General features: G+C 38.0%; 1 protein-coding gene across 3 annotated transcripts; it reads left to right on the top strand.

Annotated features, from left to right (window-relative positions):
• The first annotated feature begins 4,042 nt into the window (after positions 1-4,042).
• On the top strand, positions 4,043-25,353 carry BNC1 (basonuclin 1). 3 transcript variants are annotated; one of them, XM_030955667.1, is made up of 5 exons: positions 4,043-4,206; positions 16,443-16,545; positions 16,707-16,942; positions 18,159-20,080; positions 22,122-25,353. In XM_030955667.1, exons 3-5 carry the CDS (start codon positions 16,796-16,798, stop codon positions 22,801-22,803), a joined length of 2,751 nt encoding a protein of 916 aa, XP_030811527.1. In that variant the 5' UTR covers positions 4,043-4,206; positions 16,443-16,545; positions 16,707-16,795; the 3' UTR covers positions 22,804-25,353. The 3 variants fall into 3 exon arrangements, with proteins under 3 accessions (XP_030811527.1, XP_030811526.1, XP_030811525.1); XM_030955666.1 differs by having other exon boundaries at positions 4,043-4,225; XM_030955665.1 differs by lacking the exon at positions 4,043-4,206 and adding an exon at positions 4,236-4,486.
• Positions 25,354-25,406: the final 53 nt, after the last annotated feature.

The following is a 25,406-nucleotide window of genomic DNA, read 5'->3' as shown; positions in this document are numbered from 1 at the left end:
TTAAAACAGCTGTAACTTAAAAACACCAAACCTTATTAGATGTAAATGTATTACATAATCAAATTTTTGGCAGCAAATACACTGTGACATAAAGCAACCATTAATAAGAGTTAAAAAGAAAATTACTGTTCAGGCCAGTCCTAATTGTTAATTGCAGTTTCTTGATCTTAGTGGCAGTCAGTGGAGAGGCCCCATTTCACAGGGATGGGTCAGTGGTGCTGGTATTGGTGATATGTCTCTGGGTTTGCCATATACGCTATTTTAATCGTTAGCATTTTGTAATGACTTCGCTACTGGTTTGGGCTACAGAAAAGTAATGCAATGAACAGTTAGGTGAAAATTACTGCTGAAGCAGGGGTGCAAATGCAGAGAGTATTCAATAAACTTAGCTTGCTGGGTTGAATTTGTCTAATTACCCTAAAGGGCATGTAAACAGCAAGACAGGGTAAACATTTAAACTCTGCTGAAACTGTTAGCAGCAAACAGTTTTTGACACTATAGTTTGGGCTACCTTACAAAATCAGCCTATGTGGAAATACTGAATGGGAAATTTGAGTTTCTCTGTTTCTCAGTGAGAACTGGAGAGATCTAACTGGCCTTCCACACATCTTAGGAAACCTTATCTAATACTTTATGCCTTTAGCAGGCCTGTTTGTAGTTTGACTAGTGCTCAAAATCTGTGCTAGACTATGCACAGACAGCACACTAAGTTTAAATCTCTTTTCCTCTTCATGTGCTAGATTTTACAAAACATTGAACTTGCAAGTTGTTTGAAACCCACAACTGTCTTTGTCTTGCTGACACATTATCAGTTCTCCTCATTTTCAAAGTCTGTTTCTTCTTTCCCCTCCTACTTCCCAAAATCTTGTGTCCCTGTAGTTCTGGACAGCAATTCTTACTCTGTTGGCTTTTCTCCCTGAAAGGTGACCTGGGGCCCAGTGGTACAATCACGGGGCTGACCACTGCCTCACATTTCTTCTGAGAAATGTTTAATCTACACATCTCTCCAAGGCAAGTGAGCAAAGCATTAAATTAGTAGGAAGATCTTTGCCAGCACCAATTTAAGTAAGAGGGACATAGTGTATTATGTGATTGGAATTTAGGCCAAGCAGGCAGGACATGGACGTTAATGTCATTGTGCAGCCAACTCTGGGAGGAATGGCATGAGGCAGCAGCATGGGTTTGGGGAATTTACATGCCCATTTGCGTAGAGAACATGGTGGCAGAACAAACCTACTCCCAGTGTTTAGTCAGTGCTTGGTTATTTTCCTGATACTCTTTAGAATGATTTTTTTGAATCAAATACCAAAATTCAGGTCATGATTGAAATTTAAGACTCAGGAAAAATCTTTTATTAGGGATTGTATTGCACTTCGTGCTGTATGACTCAGTTTTTGTTTGTAGTGATTCCCTACAGTTAATACCCATTTTTAACATACCCTAGAGAATAAAATCAGTTAAGAGCAGCAGCTTTTTGTTTATAGTCAGTTCCATGTGTTGGAACTCTTCTCAAAACCATGAATACTCTTGCATTTGCTTAAGAAGTTTTAGCACTTCATAATCTGCCCTACATCCCCCTACATTCATGCTGCTCTGAGCACACAGGCTGGGACATGGAGGAGTAGGAACAGGCTGGGACAGGTGGGAGGAGAAAGCTGCTTTCATTGGGCTGCATTGTTACACTGTGATTTTAGGTATTTGTTATGACATACGCGGAGTTCAGACCTGGGGACCCTTCTCCTTTGCCCTCAGCACTGTCCCTGTCCCTAATGAGGCGCTATAACTTCTTCAAAGAGCTTAAAATTTACATACATTTAAAACCAAAAAAAGTAACTCAGAAGCAAGGAAATATAAATCAATTTAAATCACTTGCCTGAGGTCAAATAGCAATTCAGTGGCAGAGCCCCAAGTGAAGTCCAGGACCTCTCTCTCAAGGCTGGTGCTCTGTCCCAGTGTCTGTTTCTTTTCACAAGAAGTTGGTTTTCCAGGAAGCTGGAAAGAAGCTTTAGGGAAGTCACCCTCTGCTTCCCATTTTTTCTTAAGATACATCTCAGTAACTGCTCTGTACAAGTAAGCTTGACCATGAATCAGCTGAAATTACTAAAAATGCTGTTAATGTACCAATATTCCTTTAGAAGTTGACCTGCGGATACAAATTGTGCCTTGCACATGTCACGTTATGCTAGGGATCATTGGATTCTGTTAAAAGACACACAGGTAGTAAAACACTGAAAAATTGCTAATCAGAAATTGTGAACAATTTTAAAAGAGCATGAATATGCTTCCATTAAATATTCATTGAAAAAGCTTGAATAATGAAAACAATGCTTAAAATAAAAGACTGTTAGTAGATAATTAATTAAGAAAACAGTAAATTGGTCCTAAATTGTTTGCAATGGATAGTTAGCCCATTTAATAAGAATTATCATCTACCAGGCAAATTGCAGATAGCTGGTAAATAGGTTTTTCCTGGGAACTTGCTAGAGGGAAGTGCAGCTCTCCACACATCTAAGTTTTAGTCACTTATCATTTTGAAGTCAATTCAGAGCTTCTGGCAGTTTATGTAATCTTAAGCCACTCTTCTCACCTTTGTTGCAGAATTTTCAATCATGGTGAGTCCTTTTTAACATCACTGCTTTTTTCATTAAGAAGGAAATATAATTTTAGTAACAAGGTGTGCCTTTGGCTTTGAGTTAACATCTTGAGAGAGAAGCTAGGTTTTGTGCCCATCACAGAGTAGATGCTTTTAAAACACTGCTGTTAAGAATCAGTTCAAATAACACCTTTTTGGCCATGACTTCTTGGGCACTTTTTCCCACAGTTTACCAGACCAGTGATAATTCACGTGTCCTGCCTTGTGTCCCCAAGAGAGAAGTGCCTGGGGCATCTTGCAGGGCCCAGAGGTGGCACTGGAGCCTCCATGTGGTGCTCTCTTGGGAATGGACCAAGTCACCACTGGTGGTTGACTCTTGGCACACTTGAGTGCTTTTTGCCAGGAGGATCTGGCAGACCATTCTAGGAAACTCCATCCCCCTCTCTGTTTTCCCATCTGGTTCAAGAGCTTAGCAGGAGAAATAAGGTATAGATGGAGAAACCTAAGGATTTAGGAAAGCGTGTGCTTCTTGTCATGCTCTGTAGGACCAGATTCTGGGATCATGTTGGCCTTATCCTGGTCTGATTCCAATTACTGCCATGCACTTAACATTAACTCTATGCCAGTATTTAGCTAAAAGTAAATTAGGTTCTCCTTAAGCCTTGTGCGTTTATCTAGTGAATAGTAAACAGGATTAGCAGAAGACAACTAATAAACTAACAATAATAATATGTTAGCTGTCTTCTCCCTACAGCCATCTTATTTCCTACTGCCTTTCCTATGAGGATTACAGGTACTCATCTGGTCAGATGTTGTCCTGGTATGTTCCTACAGGGATTCCCTCTGAGTTCACTGCAACTTGCTCATGTCTCTGGTCTACTACAGCGTATTCCTGAGTTAGCAGAGTGCAAAGAAATTATCTACAGGAGTTAAAAGGCGAGGAGAGGAGAAGTGTTTTGTCCTGGGGGTTTGTTTTGGTTTTTTTTAAATAGGTGAGAAAGGACTATGACAAAAATCCTGCTCTAGCTCATGAATGCAACCCAACACCTGAATAACTAAAACCAGATTTTGACCCAATTACTAGAAAGTAATTCTTCTCCTGTCTTTATGACCTGTACTGCTGTTAATAGGAAGCTTCAACTTAATAAAAAGGAATAAAATTCAGCCCTAGCTCAAAAGTCAGTTGATAAGGGGAAATGTTTTAACTTTAAAAAATACACACCCCACTCACAGAACCTTTGACCTGCAAATGTTTAAAAAGAAAAAATAAAACCTGCAGCAGCTGCAATTTGAAAAACAACACTGACGCTAAAAATAAGTAATTTTACTCGTAAGTACCTCATAGCTTATTTGCAGATAGTTGTGCACTCCGAGAAGAAGAAAAAAAAATTGTAATAGGCCCTAGGTCAGCTGCATTGATTTAATGCATTACTTAGGCTGCCAGAGCAGAGGTAGAATCTCCTCGCACTGCATTAGGAGCGCCTCAAGCCTCCGTGACTCCTTTTGATCAAATCTCTGTGAAAGATGAGTGTCATGCCCTCTCCAAGCCAGCTGTGAGGGGACTGCCCTGCGACTGAGGAGCGCGCTGGAGCACAGCACTCCGGGGCAGCGAGGTGAGAGCTGGCTGCAGAGGTGAGAGGCAGACACAACTTCGTACTGTAGGTCTGGAGAACACCAAGGGGGAGGATCTTATTTCACTCCCCTGTGCACAGCCTGAGCATACATCAGACCTTGAGGTGCTCAGAGTCAGACAAGAGTAAAGAGGCGTGTGATGGTTCTGCCTTAGTACTTGTACAGGCAGGAGTGTTTCCAGTACTTCTTTGTACAACTCACTGAGGGAATGGGAAACTGTTTTATAGCTCTGGAAACATAAGCACAGTAAGAATGTCTGAGGTAAGGAAAGTTCTTTGCAGTTCTCTATGAATGTATGTTTTTACTGTGCAACTTTTACTTGTGGCTATGCACTGTGGAGATATAAAAAATGTTGCAATGGTGTTGTTTTGGGTAATGAACAATGGGGATGAGAGCTGTAGGGAGCTGTGCTCTCTATTTCTTAATTATGAAAAAATACTGTAAAAGTAGCAAACTAGTTTCTGTAAAAAAATAATCTGTCTTTTCTTTCTGCTGTTCACTGTAAACAACTGTGTGACTTTCCTGTTCTACAGTAAGTAATGCAGAATTGCAGGCTGATTATAAGCAGCAGAGCCATCACTTGTGTAATTGTTTTCCAACTGAAGTAGTAGCATGTAAATCATAAATACTTGACAATGTTTAATTGTACAAGTCCTCAATATGCATTAATAGCAGTAAAATCTGTGATTTGTGACTCAGATGTGTTTTGAGTCAAGTGCTTTAACCAGATACATTATCATTATCATGACGTATAAATGCACTAGAGAGCAGACAACAATGTAATTTCACTACGAAGTTCTTTAGAAATTACCACTAAAGTGGAGTGTAATGTATGCCCTTTATGTACAGTTTATTTTTGACTATTTAGCATCCAGAGAGTAAGGCAAGCAATTATTTTCTTAGGATCAGTCTGTTTGTGTTTTAGTCGGGGGGAGCCAGGGTGGGGGGGAGGAGGTGGGTGGGTTTAAGTATGAGAGAGAGTAGGGGGGTCTGGGTTTTTAAATATATTGTGCCAGTTAAGTGTCTTGTGATGCATTTCATTTATTTATTTGGATTTTTTTCATCACATAGAAAAATAAACATGGTTTAATTGTTAGCTCATACATAATGAGGTTTTGTTAGATGTGTTTAAGATGCAGCATTTTACTTTCTGGTTTATTAATTGGTCAAATATTTCCAGTTGTCTGTGTAACGAATTCTTGGTTTAAAAATGACGAGAGGGCAGATCACGAACCCAGGGGAGGACTACTGATATACACAGGCTGTGGTTTATCCCTCTGTAAAATCCTATGGATAAAAAGCGACACTTTTTTCCTCTTTCCTTTTCTTTTCTTTTTTTTTCCCCCTTTTCATTTTTAGATATTTTTCAGTTTGAATAACCTGGGAGCCAGGCAACATTCTGGTGTTTTGGGGATGTGGGAGAGAGAAAATAAAATAAACTAGTTTTGTTTTAATTTAAAACAAATCATTGTTTGAAAGGCATTTAACAGTTTTCACATCTGATCTGAAGTTGGATTTTATTGTGCTCGTTTAGTTTAGATTGTTGTTCAAGCAATTCCATATAAATTTTTGTAATTCATGTAACTACTTGGCTTCTTGAACCTCAGGAGCTGATTGTTTGTCTTATCTTTTGGTGAGCTAACTCTGCGTTATGTTGCAAAACCTTGGGGCATGTTGTGTTTCTTCGTGTTCCTGCAGTCTGCAAGTGAAGTCAGCTTCATTAGTTTCATGATGGCACATCAGTACATGGCTGGTGTTGCCGCTTCCTTCAAGCTACTCCCGGAGCATGATCTGGGCTGCCTTGGTTTGGATAAGCTTGTAAGGATTTGTCAGCCAGATGTGACAAGATTGTCAAGAGGCAAGTAAAGAAGGAGATCTGATATTAATCAGTGCATAGCTTGGAGCCAAACTTTCTCAAATGCAGTGTAGTAACATGTTCTTCTCATTTACTGCTTCTCTTTGTGGCTATAGAACTGCCACTGTCTGAGTTTGACGGTTAAAAGGGATGCCAGCTAATAGTCTTTAATTGTCAGGATACAATTCTAGGTGGGAAAAGATCATATGCTTCTATTTTTAACATCTTTTTGGAAAATAAGTGCAGTTTGTTGTAAGATATGCAAGCTTTATGTTAGACAAGAGTTTCTGTTTCTGTCCTTTGGTTTTAAAACAGTGAAATTGTGGCTCACCTCTCAGTGCTAGAGGAGTGGGAGGTGGGGGAGTCTCACTCCACTCCAGGTCATGGGGCAAAGTGGGTCCATCATTATTTTAACTGCTAACAACAGTGCGTGTTGGTTTGCTTTGTTCTAGTGATTAGAACAATATACACTGAAGAATACCTTTCTAATTGCTCCTTTTACAGAAAAGGGAAAAATATGGACTTATGAAGAACGTATTAGATATTGAACTAGATTATTTACCATTATATGCTGATAGGGTTTTTTTTAATTATCAGTGTAATTGTGCAATTCTGTTTGAATTAAGCGTTAGAATTTTGAGCCGTTTGCAGCTTTATCAGACTTTTAACAATAAGTGAACACGTAAAAAAAAAACTAATCTTATGGAAAATACATTTTTGTTATACTTAATATATTATATAGACTTTTGCTTGATTGATTTCTTAAAAGTAGTTATCTGTTTATTCTTTGAACTACTGAACCATCTGCCACCTATTCAGAACCCTAAGAATAATGGTATCTGCAAACATATACAAACATTTGGGAGAGCTGAATCTTCACAGAAATAGGAGAAATTATTACAAATATCGGGTCACTTCACGGGTTTTTCTTTGAACTTCTGCCTCCTAAGTCTGAGGTGAGCTTTGGCCTTTTGATACCAAATGTCTTGACTTCCAGCTTCCGTGTCTGTTTGTGATACTGTTAAAAGATCTGTTCCTACATATTGAGCGTGTCATTCCATTTCCAATCCAACAAGCCAGTGAATTATTTGGTTTGCAGTAATAAAGACTTCCTTACAATGATGCTAAATACACCTCTGATAAAAGTAGAAATGTTCTTGTTTTGGTTTAGATTGCAGCTTTTGTTCCAGGTACGTGCTCTAAAAGCATTTTGGGATGATTTGGCATTTAGCAAACATTTTTAATGCAGATTTGAGCTGAAGTTTAGGTATGGATCTAGAATTCATTATTCCATGAAATATCCACCAAAAGTAAGGGATAAAAATTGATTTTGCCCTCTGGGTCATCTCCTGTCCTTTCTGGCTTCAGTGGTGCAGTAACTCTCACAGTTCCTATGTGCTGGAAACGAGCAGGTTTTGTCCTAGCAGATGCTACAGTTGAAGTTTTACAGCAAATGTCATTGCCTGTCTTCTTTTTAGTTTTTATTTCTTATTATTTTTTTGCTGTCATTTAAAAAAATCCTAGAGATTGAAATTTCAGTATTGAGACTCAAAAAAATATTATTGAGGGAATGAGCAAAAGTGGCAGTTTTTAACCGACTTCAGTAATTTTAGTAAAAAGAACAATATTTCATTCCACACTTTAAAATCATTAGAGAATTTAAACAAAGGAGGAAAAAAATGCTATTTTTTAACTTCAAATTTCAAATATAAAAGATGATCAATGAAAAATAGGTATTTTTTCATGTGAGAGAAACTGATGTCTGAAAGCCAGGTGAAAATTTCCTCACCTGTGTTCAATAAAAAGGAATACTGAATTTTAAATTGTGAAATTACCAATGGAGCTACACTGTTGCGTAAAATATTGCATAACTGTAGCACCATAGATAATATCGTGTATGTGTACAAATAGTGTTTGGGTTTAAAATTTATGAAATTGCATTAAATGGAATTGTGTAACACTAAATATTTCAGAGAGCTGTTATTTCACTTTTATTCTTTAATCCCTGTATTCAGTCCGTAACAGGAAAAAGGAAGAGATTTTAAGCATGTATATTTTATGGCTTTGAGACTTAAGCAGCGGTGCGAGGAGCTGAAAAATTTAGGATTGTCTTTAGAACATTAACTCATCCACATTGCACACATGCACCATTTTATAAAACACATGAAGAGTTAAAGACATATTTTAAAGGCCTTGAAATTGATATATTCTAATATTCCTCATTTCTCTGATACTTGTGCATTTGTGTTAATAACACTTCTTGCTAGCACAGGGCTTGGAGTTAAATATTTAATTCATCTGCAGTTCGTGGCTAGATCTGTAGCTTCAGCATTTAGTGTGGCATGCTTAGCATGTCAGTATGGATAAGCAGTATGTACACAACTTACTTGTTAGATTAAGTAGCTTTATTGCATAAAATTTCACACCCTTTCTGTCCAGTGACTCACCTTTACCCCTAAAGTCTGACCAGTTTTTCACATCAATATGCAGCAATCTGTTACTTATCTTTGAAATGCACTAATAAGAACGATTTTTCCCTTAAATTTATTAAAAGGGGACATTACTTTAGTATCTTGTGATAGATACACTGCTTAATACCAGCAAAATGTTTCTGACCTATGCAGGCTAGGGCAGGTATGCTGTGGGAACTGTAGCGTCGCAGTCTGTTTCAGAATCAAAAGTAAATAACTCTAAGATAACGACAGCATGATGGTTTTTCCTTCCTCAATTTGTATTTCTTGTTTTCATTTCCAAACTAAACTGTAAAAGAGGCTCTGCCTATGTCCCTGAGGTGGACCAAGCTGTCTGTCAGCACTTACCTGTTGTTAACAAGTGAGATTAATTGCAGCATAAGCCAGTCTATCTACAGCCATGCTGCTGAATGGCAAAATGAAGTTCTACTGTCCGGTGCTTTTTGTTTAGAGTAGCACTCGAGTGTGTGTGCTCACGCTCACATACACACACACACGCGAATTCTTCTCTCTTTATAATTATTTTGACAGTGCCATTAACAAGAGTTGCCCTAAGGGGCCCTGTAGGGTAAGTGACATGCATGAGGAGTGATTTTCATCCCACAAGTTATGCTGTGATTAAAGCCTGGCCTTGCAGCGTGGCTGCCTCTCTCAGAAGCAGCTCCTTGTGCTTCCTTGCCTGCCGCAGTGCCCGGGCTGCCCCGAGCTCCTCTCCCTCTGCCATGAGAGCTGCCACGGGGCCCCAGCCGGCCCTGGGTTGTGAGGAGTGTCAGCTCAGTCTCTTGTCTCAGCTCCTCACTCCTAGGACTCTTCTCACATATCAAAAATTTTTAATGAAGTGGTGACATGTGGACTGTCTTTTAAATCCGCAAGAAAGGTTGCTTTGACAGAGTGGTGCCATCCTGTGAAGGTATTGTCTAATTTCACTTCTATCTTACTGAGCTCATTCACTGTCCTCACATTTTTGTCTGTTTTTTGAGGACATTTTAGTCAATTATTAAAAGGACAATTAAACATTCTCAATTTAAAGTGCTCAGTTGCCCCCACAAGAGAGATTTGGTCAAATTCTAGGCCAAAAATTGTTTTGTTCAGTCCCACTGAGGGGGAGGGTAATGGAGTAATGCAATTTGCTGCAGGCTCAGGGTTGTAAATATCCTGATTATGTGTCGTCTTAGGCTGTGGATGTTTAAAAGGAGGTCAGGTTTTGGTATCTGACCCCAAATAAACAGTATGGATATATACATAAGGATCCAGATAATTAATGGGTTGTATTCCATTGTCTTATCTAGAAAATGTATTCAGCTTGTGGCCTTTGTGTACTTCCAGAATAAAAATCATAACATAATTCTTCCACAGAACGGGGTAGTGGGAGTTGAGTGGTAGCTACACCAGCCAAAATTTTCAGTAGAATAGGGTAAGATCAACTTCTAAATCAATGGTTGGCCTCTGAAACAAAAGCTTTTTGTCTGGACATTTCAAATGTTCTTGCACCTCCTAAGCTTGGTAGGAATAAATGGTTGGTGTGAATGAAAACCAGCCAGATTACCAAGGAGCCATTGTCAGATTAGGAACTGAGCTGTGAGTGTAACTTTGTGTTTAGTGGCACTATAAAAAGCAAATTATGGCCCACCTCCACCTTTCCCATCTGTCTCCTAATCGGTCTCTTAAGCAGGAGACAATTTTCCTAAATTATTTTACTTATAAGAAGTTTGTCATATGAATCATCTCAGGCCAGAATTTTTAATGTGTCTGAATGGAGGAGGTTAGAGCTATTTGGGCAGCTCTTTACTCTGTCACATCTATGTAAAACTTTTCTCTACTTAATTAAAAGCTCAAAATACAGAAGATATCTGATATGTTTTCTGGATACAACAGGCTGCAGAGCTGGTTTGCTTTTTAGGAAAGTTATTTTTTGTTACTTATGTTTATTAAATAAGTATTAACAGCAGCTGTTACATTGTAAGAAACAGGTTTTTGATATAAGACTGTGAAAGTAATGTGTGCATTCAGTCCAATATAATTAGAAATCTTATAAGGACATTTTTCTTATTTTAATAATTTTTGTGTAATTATTTATTTTAAATATTTCTAAGCTTTAGTATAGAAATAATAGAGCTTGCATTAAGCAAGTGTAGTGGATTAGGTGGAAATGTACTTGAATGGAAATCCCTTTGTTTTGGGGGCTCAGACTGTGAAAGGCAGGCAGTGTTTCTGTGCTGTGGTGTTGAGGAACTTTCCAGGACTTTAAAGACATGACAGAAGGAGCCACCACAATCCTGAGCTGAACACGTGCAAGTTGTAGCATGGGCCAAGTCTTTGTGCAGAGTAACTCTCAGGTGGGCCTTGCTGTCAGACCTGTGCATATCAGTGTGCTGCAGTGCACTGTTCTTGCCTTTCCCCATTCCCAGTGTGTCATCCCAGCTCCCCTTACAGGCAGCACAGGGCTTCCATATTCTGTCCATCCTCCAGGCATCTTGTTACCTCTTTGAAGTGAGCATGTCAGGAAGAAGAAAATGGCCCAGAGCCTTTCCTTGAAGATGCTGCAGGGGCCCTGCTAATGGTCTCCACAGGCAGATGGGATTCACAGCCTTTCTAAGCTGGCAGTACATTGAAACTTTAAAGGAACAATTAGAGGTACAAGGTGCTTAATCTAACAGATTTAATATCAACATGCATTTCATGCCTAATTGTTGGGCTATGTCTTCAACAAGTGCTTCCACCATCTAGAGCAGCCCAGCACATTTTTTAATTGTATGTGAAACACACTGGCATATATTTTAGTTCCAGTAAACTACGGAGAACTCAACAGTGTGTTGAAAACTGAAGTCTGTCTGCAGGAAGAACAGACACAAGGACTAAATATGCACTATAGAGTGGATGGGGGGATACAAATACATGTGGGATGGATAAAACCCCAGATATTAGTCCGATATGGGTAAGCTGGATTGTGATATAGTGAAAGTAAGGTGAACAAAATGTAAATTGAGAACTTGTTTTAAATCATGACAAAACTGACAGACTGTGTTATTTATCAGCAGAATATATCCCAAGGGAAAGTGGCAGAAGTTGCCTGACAAACAATGGACAAAGCAAAGCTTTGCTCATTGTATTGTGTGAAAAAGGATGGCACTGAGAGAGCTGCTTATGATAAGGGATTTTTGATTTGTCTCTGCTTTCAGTGATTGTGCAAAAGATTCAAGCACAAAAGTAATCAAGTGTAACTCAGTGAGGAAAAAGGAACTTATTTAAACTCTGCAAACACAAGAAAGCTGGTGGGTTATAATAAAAACTGGGAAGAAAAAAATATGGACCAGAAGGGCAACTTTGCACTCATTTATAGTTACTGTTCTCTGTGAAAGGTGCACGCTGATTTGGATTTAGCCTTTGAGGTAGCTCTGGCTGTACTTTCAATTTAAGAGATGGAAAGGTCTCTGTCCCTTTACTTCCTTTGCAAATATTTTACAAGGAGCAAGCAAGAAAATACTTCCAAATAACCAGACATATGTCCCATGTTTAATTTTATTTCTTCCCCCACTGTAAATCATGCCTTTCTCCACAAATGTTGTTACTGTGGAGCCACTATGGGTCTATTCTGCATATATGGCATTTGTCCCACTTCTTTCCTATAGGATTAGTGCCCACCAGAGCACATACCATGGTGGCTTACACATATTCAGTGGGATTACCACTGATGATGATGAGATGGCCGTAGGAGATGCAGCTTGTTGCTAGAAACCCTCGAGAGAGGGCAAGGAAAGCAGTATCTGCTATAGCTCATCTAATGAAAGTTTCTCTCGTGTATTTGTTTCATTTAGCTCCTCTTCCTTCTTCAAACTTGCATTTTAAACTGATAAAAATTTCTAAGCCCTGCCTGCAAAATGTATTCCTGTACTCTGGCATCAATGACACCATTTTGTCGGTAATCCTTGTAGCAGAGCAGGGAAGCTCTCAAGCTCTTGATGTGATGGCAGTGGCTTGAAAAAAAGCAGCAGTTTTTAAAGTGGGGAGAAACTTAGTGCAAAAAGACAAGGGTTTTTCTTAAATGCCAGAAAGTGCCAGAAGTGAAGGTGCTATCCTGTGCATTTCTGTGGTTAAATAGCACCAGGGTAATGTGGGACTTGCTCTTCCATGTTACTGGTGTCTGCACTTGCAGCCCTTGCTGCATGCAGACACCCAGAGCAGCTTAGCAGCATGAGCACAGATCACCAACTCGGTCCTGACAAGGTCTTCAATATTTCCTTGCTTCTTAATTTATTTCCCAAGCCAAAGTGCTGTCAAACCAGAACCCTCTTAACACTGAATGAGATTGGATACACTTATCGTGCCCTTCTTGTCTTGCTGCTTTTTTTTAAACCTGTTGTATGTTGCAAGTAAGCATAGATCCCGGGAGACTTCCTCAAACTTGCTTTGTGAAATGAAGCCTGATTATATACCCAGAATCAGCATGAGTATGTCCCATTAGCCTGGGCTTTTCCTTAGCTCTGAGGGCTGTGAGTGGGTTGCAAAGAAACATTCAGTAACTTTTGAAGCATAATTGAAGCCACATCAATATCTGGCAAAAAAAGGATGTGAGCAGGCGTGACTTTCAGGCAGCACACGTTAAGATGCAGTGATTAGTAGTCAGATGCTTTTCAGTGACCAGTTCAATGGTTAATGTCTGTCTTGTAATGAGGGATCATTTTTATTTAAAGTTCAGCATTCAGATTCCCACGGTCATGCTGGTAAAACCACAGAACATTTTGATCAGTCTTTTCAACTCTATTTTTTAAATGAATTAAGAAAGTAGGTCTGCTAATGGATTAGGAAAGATCCATTTGTGAAGGAGAGAGTGACTGGAAAGCAATACCAAGATCCTTGATGATAGCATAAGATTTAGTTTTTTAGACCATCTGCCTTCTGTTTCTAGAAAATGAAATGAAATAAATAATGATTGGAATGAAAGGGTTGCACTTTAAAAAATTTCCACTGTAATTTCCTTCTACATTTCCAATCCTTTAATTATAATTTTCAAGTTTTGCATCTATGCAATAGACAAAGTTATTTCTTTGTTCTGCAGAATGAAATTGTGTGTACATTCCACTTGTTGGGAAAATAAAGCTTATTAAAAGCCTTGATATAATTACAGTACCTTAGAAGAGGCTATTAAGGACAACAGGATTAACGGGCAAAAGACAAGGGTATTGTTTTCATGAAGTATTGCTAAATTTATTTTCAATAAAATCTGATATGTGTTAATTTGGAAGATAATCAAGGTGCATATTTTACAAATACCTTTTGAAGTTGAACAGTGACAATTAATTGTTATTCACTGATTATTTCAGAAGTTGATTTTGCTTTGTTATATATTCTGTGTCTATATATATGATTATAAATGTTGCTAGAAAAGCTTTAGGAGACATGGACTGTGACAAGCACAAATGGAGTGCAATGCTAAAAACCTGAAAAATCAGTTGTTTCTTTTCAGGGATTCTTTCAAGTAATTTAAGTCAGCACAGATCCCCCATTCAAGGGTGCACCTTTGATATGCACCAGGATGCAAGCTAACTCCTTCTAGTTTCCAGAAGCAATAATGTGACTTGAGAGAGCTTCAGTTCAATATTTGGAATAGAGGGGGAACTCTACTCCCTTTGTAACAGCTGCTTTCATATATGTGAAACAAAATGCCCTCTTTTTACTTGTTCCTGTTTTGGCATGTGCAGTCTTCTACATATACACAGGAAAGCAAAATAAATACGTGTACCATATAGAAGAAGACTCTTACAGAAAGCTATGAAATGCAAAATTTGATGTGGTGTATCTTTCTTGTCCAAGTACACAAATTAAATAGAAAAAGTAGTTTTAAAGGTCAGTGATTTGTGGAACATGTCCAAAGGAAAAGGAATGAAAAAAATTTTGAAAACCTCAATTAACTTATCATCATGACAGCTTTTTTCATTGTGCAGATTTCTGCTACTTCTTGCAGAAAAAGGAAGTACTCTTTTGTAATTTTGTCTGAAGGGAATGTAAAAGATGCGTTTATGGAATGCGCTGCACCTTACTGAACCTAGCAGGGTTGCCTGTGGAAAGGCGTCAGTCCAGGCAAGTCACAGAATATTATGTATGGAGAGAGGCAGAAGACTCAATCTGCATTATTGTTTGATATCTTGTGGTAGAAATGAATCCACAGTCAACTACACCTTTTCTCCCCCCAACCTTTCCATAAGAAATTTATGGCGTTTTATTGTTATATGGAAGTGTTTTAGGATCTAAGAGAAAATACATCCTCCATTAAAATGAAGCAATACTGCATAGGGTATTGATGTGTATTTTATGACTTTATGAGGAGCAAGAGCTTTTCTCAAGAACACAGGATTTTGCAACAGCTCCTTTAAAAGATTAAAGGCAAAGTGATTCAGAGATTTGAAGAGCCCTGTTGCCACTTGTTCCAATTCTTCAAATAGAGGCAAACCTCAGCATCAAGTCACTGCAGTTTGGAGATGTGCATGTAAGGCAACTCCCGGATAAGCCGGATACTGAGATTTTTAAAATCTCACTCCAAATCCATTACTGTGAAGTACCAGACATCCAAATGTCATGAACATGCTTGTTTATATGTTTTATATGCAGTGTCCTCTTCTGCCCTGAGTCAGCCAGAGGCTGTAAGTATAAAGAAATGCCCATTGCAAATCTCAGTGAAATTAACTTTCTGCCATGTACTTTTGAGTTCAAATGTTTCTTGCATCCATCTTTCATAGCAAGTTTTCAGACAATCAGGCTTCCTTCTCTGTTTCCTGAAGTGCCAGTGCGGGAATGCAACATTTCAGTTTTTCTTCAAATCTTATCTTACTTTCCTATGGGTATTTTGAGGAGTGGAAGTCCCCATTTTGCATAAAACCTTAGGAGAGGAAACATTAATTTAAAAGAAGAAAAATGCCAACATTTTACAATTGCATGAACTCTTTTTCTTTATTATTTCAGTGAAGATATTCTGCACATCAATTTCTTTGCTTTCCTTCCCTCAATAAATATTCTGTTTATGCAGGAACTATTCTCAGTGCCAGATTCAAGCAGTGCAGAATTCTGCAAAAGCTTTGCTCTGTAGCAAATCCCTCTGGAGCTTTAACTAGGACCTTCAAGTTGTCTGTTTGCCTTCTCCAGCAGATGGGCACATACAGAAGAAATCATATATTCCAGGAAGCAAGTTTGTATCACCCCATTGATTAGGGACATCTGAATACTAATTTGATTTGCATTATAGATGACCTTGGTGAGACTAAAGTGATGTACAAATTGAACAGTGCAACTGGTGTTCTGTGTGCTCTCTTTTGCTTTCAAAATGTGATTGTTTAGACTTTGAAGAGTTTGGAGACTTTGGAGTACTTTTTGGTGAACTTTGTCACTGAGGAGCATTGATGAACTCCTTTGTCTTTGACAGAATACAAATATTCCATGTGAATTCTGAGTGTGTAGGGCATGGCATCTGTGCAGAGCTCATTAGAATTTGCTATATTGCAGTATGGAGTGCCAGCAAAACTGCGAGAGGGGATCTTTCCTCTGTACAGCTTTGTTTTCAAACCTTCCTGAGAAAGTGATCATACATGAGGATCATAGCTTAGATGAGTACATAATTTATAACAATAATTGTTATGAAGGTGCTTCAGCCTAAGTAAATCCACAGAAGTGTTGCTATGTATACTGTTCAATATTCTGCTTCCATTTTACTGTAGTGTTTTTGCTGGTGACTTGTATAACTCAGGCTTTGCCTGGATTATTTACATTGCACATTGATAGGTCTGTGTTGGTATGTTAATTCTGTCTTCATGTGGATTTTATGGGGGTACTGTGGATGTATAATCTGCACGCTCTGAACAGTGCTCATATATTACCTATCATGCTTTCCATTGATCTCTAGGCTATCCGGTGCACTCTCGTGAACTGTAGTTGTCAGTGTTTCAAACCTGGGAAAATAAATCAGCGACAATGTGACCAATGCCGGCATGGATGGGTAGCACATGGTAATATTTGTTTTTACAATCTATAGAAAACCATTTACGATCCTCATAACTGTTACATGCTTTTTGTGTCACTCCTCACCCCCCACCCCAATATTAGTTGCATTTCATTTTCTCTTTCTCGGGACTCAAGCTTATTTACGTTTTGTGATTTTTATTTACAGCCCTGAGCAAACTAAGGATTCCAAACCTCTACCCATCAAGCCAAGTAGAAATAGTTCAATCCAATGTTGTCTTTGATATCAGTAGCCTCATGTTGTACGGAACCCAAGCCATTCCTGTGCGCCTTAAAATTCTGCTCGATCGGCTTTTCAGTGTTCTGAAGCAGGAAGAGGTGATACAGATTCTCCATGCTCTGGATTGGACACTGCAAGATTATATACGTGGATATGTGCTACAGGTATTTAGTGGTGCTTTTAAAATAGAAATATGACAGTGAAGTAGTTTTCTATCTTAGTTTTCTCAGTGGTTCACAGTGTTAAGAGCGTGGCACATCTGAAAGGCAGTAATAGACATGTACGAGCTTAATGCCTGAAAAGAAAGGGTGGATTTCTGGTGATTGGTCTCTTTTTTTAGTTGGACTTAATTGAAATCTTTCTACTTGCTCAAATCTAACAACAAAGGTAAGCAAAAATAAAAATCAAAAGTTACTGGTAGTGTATCAAAGTAAAGGCTTTAGAAGTTGTTCCAGTATTATTTAAACAGTGAGTTTGCTTTTATACAGCAGAATAATACATCAAGAAATAAACTTACCATTATTTAAAACACCAGGGACAATATTAATCTCTGGTAGTGCTATCGACCTTACTGGAGCAGCAGCCAGAGTGTATTTGGCCTTATGTGCTTACACTGATGTTAGTCCTTGCTGCTGTGGAAGTTACCTTTTATGTAAAGTAACATTATGATCTTACATTATGACATGAATCAATATTTAATGGTCTTGATAATCTTGCTTTTTAGTGTTAGGATTAAAAATATGGAATCAATTACCTTGAACCTCTATCACATGAAAAATTTATAATGTTACGTTCTTCATCGTCTTAGAAACTCTTACATGCACTGTGAAAAATCTCAGTAGGCCATCAAATACATGTTCTGTGATAAAATATTTATTGTAGTTATTGGGAAAAGTTAGGCATAGCTAGAGTTTGAAAGAACTCCAACACTAGTGTAATTACAGCTGTGCTCTGTGAAAACTGGCAATAGATCAATATAGGTTCATTTGTTCTCTGATCTTAGTTGCTTGGAAGATTATTAAACTTGCAATGAAAGAATACTTGACTTAAATGAGGAGCTAAATTTTGGTCTGATTGCTCCATCTCTCCTGTCTGTACTTACAGGATACTATCTGTTGTTCAAATAACGTGTCTTAATTTTTGTGAAAAAAATAGTATATTGGAAAGTATTACTGTCAGTTCAGGAAGAAGTAATATGACCAATGTGATAAAATTTGCAAGGAATTATCACAGAATTCACATTAATCTCATTAAATTGAATGTTTTTAATTTTTGCTAGAGAATGAATTTTAGTCCCTGAAAAACATTAGAGATTTGAGGGGAAGTATTTTTTGTTTGCCTTAACTAATGTCTAACTCATTTTAATATTTTTGGCTTTAGGATGCTTCAGGAAAGGTGCTGGATCACTGGAGCATAATGACCACTGAAGAAGAACTGGCTACTTTGCAGCAGTTCCTTCGCTTTGGAGAAACGAAGTCCATTGTAGAGTTAATGGCAATTCAAGAGAAAGAAGGGCAGTCGATCATAATACCACCACCAACTGCCAATTTGGATATTAGGGCATTCATTGAGAGCTGCAACCCACACAGTCCTAATTTTTCTGCTTCCTTGGACAAAATGAGTCCCACCAACATTCATCCTTTTGAGAATCTTGTAAATAACATGGCTTTCATGCTGCCGTTTCAGTTTTTCAGCCCAGTGCCTCCACCTTTGATAGGTTCACCACCAGAAAGACATTTGATTGAGCAAGGTCAAGAGCATAGCAACGAAACCAAACAAGATCTTCAGATACCATTTTCTGAAAGCAGTTTCTTAACTTCTAGTTCTGCACCATTTCAAGTGGAAAATGAGAGGAGCATAAATGGTCCAGATATCACTAAAACAGAAGATGATGCCCTTTTAAGTGATTCCAGTTCACACAATACAGCAGCCAAGCTTGAAATGACAGCACTATCTCCAGAAAACAAAATGAAATCTGTTGAAAAAAATGCTGGGCCTAGGAAAGGGCGTGTCTTCTGCACTGCATGTGAAAAAACATTTTATGATAAAGGTACTTTGAAAATACATTACAATGCTGTTCATCTGAAGATAAAGCACAAATGCACCATTGAGGGCTGCAATATGGTGTTCAGCTCTTTGCGTAGTCGAAATCGTCATAGTGCGAATCCTAACCCCAGACTCCATATGCCAATGAACAGAAATAACAGGGATAAGGATCTAAGAAATGGTTTGACCATTGCTGGACCTGGAGATAGTAAAAGGACAGAATTCACAATTTTAACTCCAGATAGCAGAACTATTTCCAGCTATGCCAGCTCTTGTACAGATTCCAAAGGCCAGGCTGGATTTTCCAGTATTGGACATAATGGTGTCCTCTTTCCAAACCTGAAGACAGTACAGCCTGTTCTTCCTTTCTACCGTAGTCCAGTCACACCAGCTGAGCTTGCCAATACTCCAGGTACTCTTCCTTCTCTGCCTCTTGTTTCTTCGTCCATACCAGAGCAGCTTGTTTCCAATGAATTGCCATTTGACATGCTCCCCAAGAAGAAGTCTCGTAAGTCCAGTATGCCCATTAAGATAGAGAAAGAAGCTGTTGAGACACCCAATGAAAGTAGCGATGTTGCCAGCTCTGAAGATGAGTCACGCCTGCAGGGGGTAAGCGATGGAGAGCTTGAGACCTGTGAGCATAAGATAGAGAAGCGGGTGACCGACAGGGTGGAAAAGCACCCCCATTCAGGTAATTCATGGAAATCTCTCTCTGGGGTAGAGGGCCCAAAGTATTTTGAATCTGTCTTTGCACCAAATAACAAATACATCGAGGATATCTCTGAGAATGAATTGCAACACTGTGAGAAAGAGGTTAAACCAGAAGAAAACCAACCATTAAAAATAGTTTCCCATGAGATAATGTATGAAGATCCAAAACACCACCACAGTGATGTTATAAAACCAATGACTGAACCCCCCATGTATATTAAAGAGCAGTCAAAGCACGGGATTCCTAAAAATGACTGCCCTGAATTGCAACACCACTTGCTGACCGGGGGCTTTTTCAGCACTTTGTCAAACAGGGGTGCTGCCATTCCTTGTTTTGAAGACTCTAAAGATATGGATCATGTCAGTCAACATGCACTAGGGATTCAGAAGGAAGAAAGCCGCTTTCATTGTGACATCTGTAAGAAGACTTTTAAAAACCCTTACAGTGTAAAAATGCATTTCAAAAATGTACATCTCAAAGAAATGCATATTTGCACAGTTGAGGGCTGTAATGCTGCTTTCCCTTCTCGTAGAAGTCGAGACAGGTAAGAAAATTATAAACAAAATTGTATTTATTTTACCATCACAATGGAGCCTAATTTGAAATTAAAATGAGTGTTTGAGGAATGGAGCCTACAAATATTTTCTGTGTATCCTCGTATAACAGGTATGATAACTTATCAGAACGTTCTTGAAATGAAAATCCATTGAAAGAAACATTTCCTTTCCACAAGACTACAAGGTATTAAATAAAGCCATGAAAATTTCATAACTGATGAAGACTGCAGTAGCTGAAAGAATACTTTAGTACATAAAGGGAAAGCCATAAGGGTATGAATTCAGCAATTTTCCAGTAGATGCATGTGTGGACTTACATGTTTAATATGTACTTTCACGTATATTTTAATGTATACAATGTTTTTAAAGAAAAAGCAATGAGATCAATTTAGGAATCTTCACATGCCCTTGTCCTTTCTTTACTCAAGGATTTGGAACAGACTGGTGAGAAAAAGCCCATAAGAAAAGCAAGATTAGTCTTTGTCAGCCCAAAATTAACCTTATGCGATGGTAGTCAAACTAACAGAATCTGGTGTTTATCCACATTAGTAGTGCTTTTCTGTGAGATTAAATACTAATTTCTAAACTAAAGCATGAGCTTGATTCAGTTTAATGCTCATTTCAGTACTGTATTGCTGTAATTATTTTATTTCAGCCTATTATGCACATAAACTGAGCAACAAGTGACGAAGCTTTGTTGTTGACCATCAGTAATGTATCTGAAGCAGTCAGTGATAGGTAACTAACCTATTGAAGTGTTACAAGTTTTCCAAGTGTGCAGCGGTGTTAGAGCAGCTTTTGGCTGCAGGAAGCATGCCTGGATAGTAGTTGAGAGTGACACGAGGTTTAGATTGTCTGTAATCTGCTAGGAGTGCTGGAGCCAGCTGATGCAATCCAGAGAGAGGATGAGCTGGTCTCTGAGGACTGGCCTCTGCATCTGAGATGTGCAGATTCATCTGCTGCTGGCAGGGCTTCATACCCTGCTGCCTGCATCTTTCCAGATGTGAATTCCTCTCCACTGGAATTGCGATATGGGCCACAGGAAAGAAGGCCAGCAGTAAGATTTGCATTCACATGCCACAAATTCCTTCCCACACCAATATGTTGAGATAAGTTTTCACATAGGTGCTTTTGGAAGATGGGTTAAAAAAAAAAAGGCAAGCGAGTTCAGAAGTCATTTCACAAGCTTTGTACAAAACAATAGTTATTTGTAACAACTTCACAGAAGTTTCTAGACATTAACATAGAGTAGCATGACTACAAGTGCTAAATATTTCTGTGCCTTTTTGAACAATTCATGGCTCTGTTTAAACCATGATGGCAAGAAGAAAGACAGATGTTTTACCAGTATGACAATAATACCTTCAGCCTTCTAGACAGAGCCTGTAAGTTCCCAGTGAGCTGATTAAAAATATTCAGTGAGGAACAGTGATTCTGTATGTTTTAGTGGTTTTAAACTGAACCCAGAGGTGCCCATTTGAAAACTGCAAGTTGCATATATTTCAATTTTCCTTTTTCAAGGAAACTCCTGTCAAGAAAAGGCTCTGTACTGATGTGTACAGCTGCATCCTGGACATGGTTAGAGTACATGGGGTCATCAACATTTTTTGCAAACTCAAGTGTCAATCCTTTCCTGCTTTGTCCATTGGGAAAGAATCTTGTTTCTTACCCACCTTGGTCCATTCTCTGATCTCAGTTCAGTTTACAGGTTTTTAGTCTGCCTCCACCTCTATTAGGCTTAGCACTGGATCTAGCAGAGCAGACAGCTACCCCCAAAGCAAGTGAGAATCTGAAACATTGATTGTTGTAGAGTTCTTACATAGAATCTGATATATGCCAGTGCAAGCAAGTTCAGAAACCCAGTCACATGTGTAAATTGTCCGTGTGTGGTAGTTGGTCAAATCTGAAGTATACAAGTCATGCATGCTACTAAATATTGATTTTCCATGTTTTTGTTTAAAGTCATTGTGAAACAGCTGCTAAGTGAGGTGAAACACTTTCTTGCTAAGCTTGTCTTTGTTCTTCTAGACATAGTTCAAACCTAAATCTTCATCATAAACTTCTGACTAAAGATACACTGGAATTCAACAACCATTTCAATGCAACATACCTCTTGAAAGACATGGCTAAGGAGTTTTGCCAAGATGTCTCTTTAAAACAACACGTTGGACGTACTTCTGTAATCTTCAAAGGAGTGAACAGAACAGGCAGCTACATTTTTCCAATGAGCAAAATTGCAGAACCCTGTTCTGAGAGTTATGGATACGATCCATTAAATGATGGAGCTGTTCTGGATCTAAGCACTACTTCCAGCGTTAAATCTGAGAGCAGTGCTCATTCTTCTTGGGATTCTGACGGAGGAAGTGAGATATGCACCATGCCCTTGGATGATAGTGATGAAAGCTGTGAAGGACCCAGCCTAATGCCCAATGATGAACTCTACCAAGACTGTTCTCTAATTGAGAAAGCTAATCAAAACTTTATAAACTTGCCTTCCAGTTTGCCAATAACTTGTCACATATGTCAGAAAACATACAGTAATAAAGGAACTTTCAGGGCTCATTACAAAACTGTGCATCTCCGCCAGCTCCACAAATGCAAAATCCCAGGTTGCAACACAATGTTTTCATCTGTTCGCAGTCGGAACAGGCACAGTCAAAACCCCAATCTGCACAAAAGTCTGGCTGGGTCACCAACTAGCTTACAGTAAGATCAGACTGATCTAATTTATTTCTGCTAAGAATTAATCATTTCAATTAAGGAATGTGTTAACATTAGTTTTATTTAAGCTCATTTGACTTCTAGCTCACTCAACAACCACAGTCAAATTCTTTTCTCCTGTGTGCTCTCCAGCAGTTTCAGTTAGCAAAGCTTGGTGCTGTAGTTTTTGTGCAATTGTTTGATGTTGAACAGCTAAAACTTCTGTGAGGAAAAGAAGACATCTTAGAAAGGGGGGTAGTAGGGAGACATTAATTTAAGTGTTTCTGATACCTGTGAAGTATTACTTGCCACAATAGGAGCTTCAAATGAGAACCATCATTGCTTGTGTTTACATGTTAAATGGATTGTTGTGTTGTGTAAGAAATGAGTAATGATTGGGATGAGTTTCCTCTGGTTGGATTGAGAATTTTGAGGCTACCATTTAATTCCTGAGACCTTAGTCTGAAGCTGACTTGCAGTGTTAGTGGGACAGAGTATATGTACCTAACTATATCCCAAAATCCAAAGGAGAAAATACAAATTTGGGAAAACTGCATAAAGTCCAAATCTTCTGAAAATCCTGCAGTCCTTACTCTTTAAGTTTGCATTTCACTTCAGTAAATATTACAGTATTTTGGATTTCTTAGAATTTAATACCATTTGCTTTGCAGGAAAAGGGGCTATTTAACTTGTTGGCAGAATAGCCTGAATAAATCTGAGACATTCTGATAAATTGTAGTGGTAGAAAGAATTAATAGGTTAAGCTAAAATTTCTAAACTGTTGCAAATGCATCCATAAAATAAGGGGGAAAGTAAGCCCTTTAATTTAAAATGCACTTTTTGAGTTCTACTTTCAGAAAGAGAAGTTTTGTTAAAAATAGGAGGGGAAAAAAAAAAGGAAAAAATCCCCAACCAAATATCCAAACTTCTTAGGAGTTTGAGGGTGCAGTTCTAAGCCTCTGAGAGAAAGTGATTAAATGGATGCAGTAGATAGATACATCTTTGATGCAGCAGTTATTTTCTCTTACCAGTGGGGGATAACATGTGTTGATCTTTGTAACAATGGAAGAATGCTTATTCTCATTCACACCTCTTTTAATAAGAACTTTGTTCAATATCTGTTAAAATGTTTCATATCTTTGAGGTTGCCCCAGTAATTAACAGTATTCTGCATTACATTCTATGCACTTAAGAAGACTGGCCTTGCATTGTATTTAAAAACACTTTAATATTTAATTTGTAGTCACATCATACAAATGCTGTGTGTGTACTTGTGGTGTGTCCTTTTTCAATCATTTGCAAAGAGGAAAAGAAATAAGAAAGCAAGTCTTTTACAGTCCCTTTTTTACTTTATTCCACCAGTGGAATTCTGTTGATCAATTCTAGTATGCAAGCATGACATTGACAGCACAATCTGTACATATTATACCAAAGTGCTTACAGTATTTGTGGTTTCTAGAACTAGCCTAGTTTTCCAGTATAACTGGATCTTAGTCTTTATTCATTTTTGTGACTGAATAAAAATAGACTGAAATTCAGGATTTGATATGTATGTAGAAAGAATAGTACAATGCTATTGCCATATGTCTTGATGTTTAACTTATTCTAAAAAATACTATGGTATTGTAACCATTTCATATTGTATAAAAGAAACAAATGTGGACTGATTATTTCACCAATTCTTTTGAAAACTGGTTTGTGTGTGAGTATGGGTTATGCAAGGAAAAAAACATGACACAGTTGTAAATGTTTGTGCTCACTAGAAATGGTTTCCATGCGTTCTGTAAAGTAATCTTCTATTTTTTTAATTTACTGTAGGTTTATGTGATATTTAAAATAATCCATTTGTGCTTGAAGCCGTCAGGAAAAAAATATTAGCCTGCGGAACATTGTGCCATTTCTTTGAGGTTTTGTGTTCTGGGGGAATCGGTGTTTTGGTTTTTTTGGGGCGAGTAGAGTGGTGTTTGTTTTGTTGAGGTTTTTCATTGTTGTTTTCTTTGGATTTTTAGTAGAAACTCATATCAGTGGGGGTCATAGTTTGAAAGCTAAGGGCACAATCACAGGAGACACAATTGCTCCCAGCCTTTTGATAGTATAAATCAATTATTTGTTATCCAGCTATTTCAAGCTCTTTTTTTTATACATATATATATACATATATATATAAACCTCTTTGTTTAATCATTAACTGGTTTTTTGAAACAAAATGTGATGTAAACAAATGTAATGCCCATTTATTTAGTTTTCACTGTGTCAAAAAAAAGAAACACATTTGTATACCCTAATAATTTTGTATGTGTTAATAAAATCCAATAATAATGCCTCTGGTTGATTCAGAAAAGTAGGCTTTTTTGCTTTAAAATACTGCTATTCTTAATTTTTATTAAAAAAAAAAACAATTTCTGAGAACACATTCTGTCTGTAGAGAGCACTGGTTTGACAATGATACTAACTTATTCCATAATAAGGAAGTGTCATTATATTAATGAGCCATTAGATGTAATGCAATAAATGTTGTCAGATATTTTATTGGTTTTTTTTTTCTTTGTGCAGTAGGCAAGGGTAGAGGTTCGTTTAAAAGCTGTCAGCTAAACGGAAGGTAAATATCTCATC

The sequence above is a fragment of the Camarhynchus parvulus genome, chromosome 10 (genome assembly GCF_901933205.1).
Source record: "Camarhynchus parvulus chromosome 10, STF_HiC, whole genome shotgun sequence".
NCBI lineage: Eukaryota > Metazoa > Chordata > Aves > Passeriformes > Thraupidae > Camarhynchus > Camarhynchus parvulus.
This window is presented reverse-complemented; position numbering and strand designations above follow the sequence as displayed.